This window comes from Myotis lucifugus, unplaced genomic scaffold, assembly GCF_000147115.1.
Source record: "Myotis lucifugus unplaced genomic scaffold, Myoluc2.0 scaffold_83, whole genome shotgun sequence".
Lineage (NCBI taxonomy): Eukaryota > Metazoa > Chordata > Mammalia > Chiroptera > Vespertilionidae > Myotis > Myotis lucifugus.
In genome coordinates, this window is record NW_005871131.1 from 1,397,694 (window position 1) to 1,406,808 (window position 9,115).

Consider the following 9,115-nt stretch of genomic DNA (forward strand, 5'->3'; position numbering starts at 1 on the left):
AGCGTGTCAACTCCTAGCACTGCCACGCAGACACCCCAGGTGGCCCACGGCCAGACCCCTCCCACCATCCCCGTGGTGTGCACACATGCCCACCTCAGTCAGGGGACTTCAAAGGATCTGAGTAGCATGAGTTAATACAAAACAAAGCTTTTAGGAAACAGCATGATTTAGTGCAAAAGATTCTTCGCAGCTCTGAGAAGGGTGCCCCCTTGGGTCAGTTCCTTGAGTTCCTTCTTCAAGGGGCCTCTCCACTGACCTTAGGCTGACAACCGTCCAGCAGAGCTGGCTACAAACTGAGGGGCACAGTTATAGCCAAGTGCTTTTTGCTTTCTCTACCTGATTTGGGTTTTCTTCCAGGGGCACATAACTGTCCAGACAGTCCCCGCGAGCCACTGGCCTGCCTGGCCAGGCAGAGTCAAAGGGGCCACTGTCAGAGAGGTAAAGGGGCAACTTGGGGTGAAGCAGCATCGGCCCCATGCCCTGTCCCCTGTCTCTGCCTGTTGTCCCAGCAGAATTATTCAGAGTGTCCTCCTACTTGCCAAGGAGGCCCACGGTGGCCACTGAGCGACATGGCCACCCTCACTGCAGAAGGCCAGAGGAAGGGTCTGGACAGACGCTGGCTCTGGAGTGTGTTCTCTGTGACCAAAAGTCCCTCAGGACCACCAGCCCTTTGCTCTTTCCTGGCCACAGTCCCTGCCCACATTCATTTTTGCTTTTCACTCCCTAGCTGCTCTCACAGCCCCCAGGGCAGAAGCAAAGGGGTGGTCTGGCCCCTCCCCCAGAGATCCAGCCCTGGGCCACCCCTTGTCGCTAAGTGGTGCCTTAAACACAGGTGTGCCCATGTTTCGTGGTGCACACTCAGAGCGCCCGGAGACCTCCAGCATCTGCTCCAGACACACGTCCCAATTCTGCGTTCTCTCAAAGGAACAGACCAAAAGCAGCCCCCAGAGCCAGGAAGAAACGGAGGTGCCTCCCCAGAAATCCACATGTGAAGGGGCCTGACAGTCCCCGACCTGCCCAGGAGGAAGACGGATCTGCCCTGGGCCTGACCCCAGTCTACCACCTGCCGGGGCCCTGACTCCCCGCTGGACTGAGCCTGCAGGGTTCCAAGGTGACCCTCAAGACTGGCTAGGACTCAAGACCCGGGGCGGATGAAGGTCTGTGGGCTGTGCCCGACCGGCTGCCCCGCGGCAATGTGGTGAATGGAGCCGGACGCTTCCCTAAGGCTGGGTCAGGGGCCGGGGCCAGTCCAGGAGGGGTCCAGATTTGCTCCTGGGCAGCACACCCCTTGGGGGGGAACCCCCTACCCCACTGGGGACGCCAGTGTCCTGGAGAATGGACGGGGACACAGAGGCTCTCCAAGTACAGATGGATGGGGCAGCCCCGCAGCACGGCTTGGGTAAGTGCGGTTGGAACCCCGGGAGGTGGCCATGGGGGACTGTACATACAGGCGGGTCAGCGGGCGGAGGGCGCAGTGTCTGTGCACAGAAGTCGCAGCCCGTCCCTGTCCTGGGCAGAGACCCAGCTACGGACGGGAGGGAGCGTGAAAGACCAGGGCCCTGACCTACCCCGTCAAGAAGCGGCTGGTCGCAGGCTTCGGCCCTACTGGTCACAGTAACCGAGCCCGGCCCAGGCCCGGGGCGCTCACTTGCACACAAAGACCATGAAGCACCAGCGCAGGGTCACGTGGATGCCGTAGACCAGCAGCTTGTTGAGCAGGCGGAAGTCCCCGCGCCTGCAGCCCAGCAGCAGCAGCAGCAGCACCAGCAGCAGCACTTGAGCTGGACGCGGACGCACGCCCAGGTAGGTACTGCAGCCAGCGCGGCCGGCTGGCCATGAGGAGGCTGCAGGTGTAGTAGAGCAGGAAGCGGATGAAGCCATAGAGCCGGCGCCCGTGCACGTACACTTCCAAGTTGTACTGGGTGCGCGCCAGGCGGGAGGTGCAGAGGGGCCTGTGCAGGCAGGTGGTGTGCGGGCAGGTGGCGTGCGGGACGGGAAAGGAGCGCACCCACCTCGGGATGGGCATGACCTGCATTGGGGCCTCGGTGCTAGCTGGTGGTGGTGGTCAGCGTCGTGGGCACTTAGGCCTGCGAGCCCACAGTTGAGCCGCGGGGGAGGCGTGGGCCATGGCCTGTAGGTGATGGCAGCCGCCGGCTGGTGTGTCAGCAGGACCCAGGGCCCGCAGGCCCGGCCACGAGAAGAGAAGCAGCAGCAAGTGGCTCTAGTTTACGTAGTAACTGCCCTGTGAAGGTTGCCTACATCTTCGACGTGTCTCGGCCTCGTGTATGTCGCTGGCCTCTCTGATTATTTTGAAACAACGGGACAAAGGTCCGAAAGAATAAGAAAAGTTTTTTTTTTATGGTTGATACTGACATATTAAAAACCACTTGAAAAGACACGGGGAACCTTAAATGTTTTTTACTAAGTAAAAGAAGCCAATCTGAAAAGGCTACATACATGCTGTATGATTCCAAGTATATGACTTTCTAGAAAAGGCAGAACTATGGAAATAGCAAAACCATCAGTGGTTGTCAGGGGTTGGTGGGGAGAGTGGGGAGGGTAAGATGAATAGGTCTTTAGGGCAGTGAAAATACTATAAAAATAGGTGCATGTTATTGTTAACTAGTCCAAACCCACAGAATGTACAACACCAGGAGTGAACCTATGGGTTTTGGGTAATAATGTTGTGTCTATGTAGGTTCATCAACCTACATGAGTGTATCCCTTATGGAGGATGTTGATAATGGGGAGGCTATGTGTATTTGAGGGCTATGTGGGAATTCTTTCGACCTTCCACCCAATTTTGTTGTGAACCTAAAACTATTCTGAAAAGGTCATCTTTATAATAACAATTAAAAAGAAACACACACAAGCCCAACTTATTTCTTTTCCAACCTGAAATTGTCTGTCTGTACCATGGAACAGCTGGTAGGAAAGAAAAAGAAAAATGTGTGGAAAACATAAAATTTGGCTTTCCAGGTCGAATAGGCAAACATTCACTTTAAGGGATAATGAAACTAGAAAGATTTATTATTTCTATTTATGAAGTTTCAACTCAGTAGAAATGAAAGTTTTTGTTAGCCAAATTAAACTTCAATCAAGACTCAATAAATACATTCTTTAAAATTTAATATTTAAGTAGGTTTGCAGGTTTCCAAAGTTAAAACTACACATCTGTTCTCCCCATTCCCTCTACCTTGACTCCTTCCCTCTATAGGTAATCATTTTAAAAATTATTTTTTGGTTTTTGGATTATCCTTTTTTCCAAATATAAGCAAACAAGTATACTTTATATTTCTTCCCTCCCCCTTTCTCACTAAAAGGTAACAATATATCCTGTTGATTGTGCCGTGTGGTTGAAATAGCGCCCATTCTTTTGTTTCAGTGGCATGGCACTCACGCCACTGTGTAGACACCACGGTTTATTCAGCCAGTGTCTTGATGATGATCATTTGGGTTGTTTCCAGGCTTTTGCTATTATGCTTAATGCTGCAATGCGTCGCCATGAAATTGCAGTAGATTTAAGGTGCAAACTCTGAACATTCCTTGGCATCTGAATAAGCCTGTCCTTTCTTTGGCAAGGCAAGCTAGTAGCTATGGCTTACGTAACCGATCCAGGGCTGTTTGTGAATAAATTCCATTTGGACTACCTGTTGGTTTGAATCCCTTTGAAAGTGTTCACTTTTCTAGGCTCCTAAACTATTTTGGAAACAAGTCCTTGATAGTAAATGCCATTTCTTATTAACCGTTATATATAAATATTGAATTGCTTAATACCTGCAACCAAATTGTTTAACTATCTTTACCTAGTATTTCTGGGGTTTTTCTATTTCATTGTGTCAACTCTGTGAACAGTCTTTCACTTGTTCAAGTGTGGGAATTTGGCGGCTAACAAAATTTACCAAGTCAAATGTCAGGTATTTGGAGTTTGACAGAGCCCTTAGATATATTTTGCAAAACTTTCAAATGTCTTGAGTTTTTTTTTTACAAACATTTATATTTTTAGCTTTGCACACGTTATTTGTGTTTACTGAAGAAACATTAGGAAGTCCAGACAAGCAGAATAAAACAACTGCCTGTAATCCCAACCTCCAGAGATAACCAATACTAGTATTTGGATACATATCCTTTTAGACTTTTTCAATGAACATAAACAGCCTCCCTCCCCTAACACACATGCATATGTAATTTCTCCCTCTCTTATTCTAGGGGGGTAGGGGGTAGGGCACAAGTAGGTTTATAGTTGTGAGTATGTAAAACACAGAATTCATTCTTGTACAGTGGGGCCTTGACTTACGAGTGTCCCGACTAACGAGTTTTTCGAGATACCAGCTGTCTCTCAGCAGATGTTTTGCATTGAGTTGATAGAGTAATTTGAGTTAACGAGCTCGGTCTCGGAACGAATTAAACTCGCAAGTCAAGGCCCCACTGTCTTATGTATTAATTATTGTAGTATTTTCTGTATGAACAATTGTAAACCTATACTTGCCCCATCTTGTATATGTCTTTCAAGGGAAATCTCATCTTTTCTATTTATTAGAATTTATCCTTTCACTTTGCTGTTTGCCTTACACACCACATAGATTTTTTTTCTGTTTCCCCATCAAAGTTAACTCTTTGTATTTCTCTCTGTATTGTTTATCTTAGGAGTGGAAAATCAAATTGTGTTTTTCTTTCCGGACACATAAACTGAAAGTCCCCAAGATTTGTTTTCCATGGTTTTCTAAGTCCTTGACCTTCCCTCTGTGTGTTTGCCCAGGGGCAGTTTACTGACTCCTGAAGGGAGACAAGTATATGAGACAGGTGTCCTTGGAGAGGTTGGTTATGCAGAAATGAAAGCCAAGCAGCTTCTCCCTGATCATTGTTCTGCTATTCAAAAGATTTCTTGGAAAAAAAAGAATTCTTGCAAGGGCTTTCTGTGATCATGATTGTCTGTATCTTATCCTAACTACTAACACTGAATATCTAATTAAAACCTGAAAAGTTAGATATCTGCATGTTTTAGCATCATGTACCAGAAATAATATTTGATACTGAACTGAATTTGAAACTTTCTATATAGATGAATTTTGACATTTTGCACACCAGAGTTGTGTGTAGGGGGTGCAGGAGGGGCATTTTCCCTGGCCATGGGTCATTGGAATCAAGGGCCACCATTAAAGTAATTTTTTTATGCTTTGTTACTATTTTTTAGGGAGATATATGAAAAAAATAAAACTACCCAATTATTTATTTAACAAGAGGAAACAGAAAACTTTCATAGTATGTTAAGATTTAAAATATGCTTTTGTGTCATGTTATAGTCAATTAAATAGGGCAGTGAAAGGATGGTGAGATAGAGGTAGACAGAAGTGGAGAGTAGACCAGGAAAAGTGGAGGACAGAAAAGAAGGGCAAAGGCTGGGAGACGTTGTCTAAACACCATCCCCCCAAAGTGGGAGAGGAACACATGCAGAGAAAAGACATTGCTTAAGAAAGTCGTTCGGACTCACGGACCACCGGTTGGCGACCGCTGGTTTGGAGAGCACTTTGATAATGTCTATCAGATGTTTAAGTTCCTAACTCTATAAACCAGCAGTTTTCTGCAGTAGCAGTGCTGGGTATCTATACACAGAACTACTCATGGCAGCATGCAAGGATGTTTACTGCAACACGTTTATAACAGCAAAAAAACTATAGGCAATTTAAATGTTGAGCAGTAAGAAACTGGTTAAATAATAAGAGTGCATTCATTCAGTGGAATTCTAGGCAATCACAAGAATAAGGTAGATTTATACACATGTGATAAAGTGCAAGAACCATGTTTCACAACATGATGTGTAGTATAAAACCAATTTTGTAAAAAACAAAAGTATGTCAAAAACAGTCTAGATAGATAGATGCTAAACTGCTGATAGTTTTGGATGGGAAACTTTGAATTGTTACAATGATATTTATTCATTTTTGAGAAGATGAAATAATGTATGTGTCTGAATGCCTACAGAAGAGATTTCACAACTAGGATTGAGTTGTTCTGAGTTCCAGAAGAACCCAAACAAATTCAGTTTAGGACTGAGCCAAGCCTGCAGCTTTCTGTCTACCATTTCGAGTGGACATAGAGCCCAGACCTAGGTAATTCTGTGTGCGGATATTAACAGACAATTTTTGTTAAAATTGTGGGATTTTTGGGTGAACCTCTGGAAGAAAGATTTCCTCATTTATAATTTAGGGATAATAATAATCCTTGCTTTGAAAGATTATTTAGAGTGTGAAATGTAGTCATATATAGAAAACGTGGTCAGGATTCATAAACCGTCTTCACTATTGTTACTAATGTTTTAGAGAGATCCAGAATGAAATTCCCATTTTTCTAGGCCTTCATTTTATTTGTATATGCTTCCTACCCATGTAGCATAGAAAGCAATTTGATATATGGAATTGGAGGTAGACAAAATCACCTAAGATTTCATACTTGGCCATTACAGCTTATGTGCTGCGTCTGTATGAAAAAGCATATTTTGTTCATTTTTTTCTCCTCTCTCATCGAGGCTCAAGTACTTATGTGACAATTTGTGTTAGTCACTAAGGCGGCCCTGAACAGGTATCTGCTCGTCTCCTGAATATAGACATTTAATTTTTAAATGCCTTACACCATTTTGGGACATTTACATTTTTTTTAATGAAGCAACTTTTGACACATTAAGTTTATTCCAAGAGATGATATTAGGCCATGTCATGTGCCTGTTCCCTTGAGTAGATTTAATGTACTTTCACATTCTTAAAACGTTTTTATAATAGCTTCATAATTACGAGTGATGTTTCTGAAATGTGTTGCCTTCTCAAAAAAGAATGACTCTGACTTGCAGTGTTCGTGAATTTTGCTAGTTCCTTAATGCATTAGCTTCACCAGCTTGTGGGAAGAAAAGGTCAAGCTACACAAATAGCCAGGTCAGGGCAGAAGTGATGAAAGCCAGGCAGAGTCGACACATGGCCATCATGCATGGCCGGGTGGAGGCTGCTGTTCCTGGTTATATTGGGAAATCATGAAAAAACAAAACAGTATTAAATCAACGCATGAAATGCAGAGAAGATGGTAAAATATGGTTTCCATTTCTAATTAAAAACTTTTTTTTGTTAACCATCACCCAAGGATATTTTTCCATTGATTTTTAGAGAGAGTGAAAGGGAGGGAGGGAGACAGAGAAAACATCGATGTGAGAGAGAGATATCGATTGGTTGCCTCCTGCATGCACCCCAACCTGGGCCCCGGATGAAGCCTGCAACTGAGGTATGTGCCCTTGACCAGAATTGAACCTGAGGACCCAATGCTCTATCCACTGAGCAAAATGAACTAGGGCAATATGGGTCCCATTTTTAGATGCTTGTTTCCTTACCAGCTCCAGGGTCCTATTCCTGACCCTGTGGGGCCCCACTTTGGTGTAGTCACCTTAGTCATTGACCCTGTTTGTGTGAACGTGGATGTCCTGCCTATTCATGAACTTGAGACATGCTCAGGTATAGATGTGGCCCAGCAGGTGTGTGTGAGGGTTCTCACGATGCTGTCTGAGTCCTTCTGCAAGAGCCGCCAGCTCCTTCTCTCTTATTTGTTGCACCCTGAGGTGCCCTGGCAGCCTGAGGCTTGAAGCAGGCACCCTGGACAGCAGTTTCTATGACAGCTCAGTTCCTCAGGCAGTGAAGGTCATGTCATAACTGACTAATTCATTCTCTTTTATTTAGAAAATTAGAGAAGTTTTATTGAAGTAAAATACCTTACAACAGGACTTTTGATCTAAGCTGTCTCTTAATCTTGTGTTTGATAAATATTAGTGGCTCACAGCTCACACTATTCAACGATTACTAATGCCTCATTTGCATGTGAAATTAATATTCCATATGGTTGGTCCGATCATTTAAGCCTAAGCCAACAGGAAGAGGCATGTTGCTTTGAGCAGAAGTTTGGGTTGCAATGGATTGAACTATTGGCTCAGTATCAGTACTTTGGTGTTCTCATGGCCAGTGCTGGAGGCATGCAACAAGGCAAATTTTTTGTTTTGGGGGTGGTTCCTTTGCAATAATAGACTTGTTCTGGATATAAGGTGTCATGAAGATCATTCTATCATTCAACAAATATTTTTTAGATTCTTATTGTGTACATACCACTGTGCCAGAGCACCAACCATTCTAATGGTTGTTAGCCAAGCAGTAAAAAAAAAAATAAAAATAAAAATTTTAACTCCACTTTAATATGGAATTGTTTTCTAGATCCCAAGCACAGACTATGGTCAATGTTTTGAAACTCTAAGGGTTCCTTGACATTTGTCAGCATTTTATAGTGAGCCACCTAACCGAAAGGTTTTTCCCCGAATCTTTGGTTCATCATCAATTATGATTATCAATTATGACTAAGTTCATCATCTATATTCTGTTAATAAGCAAATAATATTTTGTAGGGAGTTCCAAAGCTCATTTTTATTAATATAAGAATATGAAGATTAATATTTGTTCCTTGCCATATTGCAGTGAACTTTCATAAATATTTTAAGAGTAGAATCTGACAGCTCGGGAAGTGTGTCAGAGAAACTCCAGCTTGAGTGTCCTGCCAATAGTGTCCTTAAATGATACTGCTATTATTTTCCTTCTTTTGGTGGTGTTATTGAGGAGGACACTTCTAGTTCAGACGTGGGCCATGTACCAAACAAGATAGGCAATATTTTGTTATGTTAACTGTAGGGTTAATTTTTCCTCTACCCTTCTGAGTTCTTGGTTGGGACCCCTGTAATAAGGGATAAGTTAACAAGAGAAAAACAAACATGTTTATTAACAACATGTATAGCTCCTGTATACACGGGAGATGCTCAGGGAAAATGAGCAATATAATTACATGGGTCCTTTACAGTAGGAGAGGGAGGTGGGAGAGGAGGTCAGAGAGATGGCAGCATGAGCAAGACTTGGGCTGATTTGCTGGCTTTGAAGATGGAGGGAGGGGCCATAAGCCAAGGACTGTGTGTGGGTTCTAGAGACTGGCAAAAGGCAAGGAAATGGATTCTCCCCTTGAGCCTCTAAGGCAGCGGTTCTCAACCTGTGGGTCACGACCCCTTTGGCGGTCAAACGACCCTTTCACAGGGGTCGCCTAAGAC

The 9,115-nt window shown here is 44.3% G+C and overlaps 1 protein-coding gene across 1 annotated transcript; it reads right to left on the reverse strand.

Annotated features, from left to right (window-relative positions):
* Positions 1–1,644: 1,644 nt before the first annotated feature.
* On the reverse strand, positions 1,645–2,035 carry TMEM250 (transmembrane protein 250). The gene is given in 2 exon segments (XM_023755749.1): positions 1,645–1,828; positions 1,830–2,035. Coding segments are annotated over 2 exon segments (390 nt in total).
* Between the last annotated feature and the right edge of the window lie 7,080 nt (positions 2,036–9,115).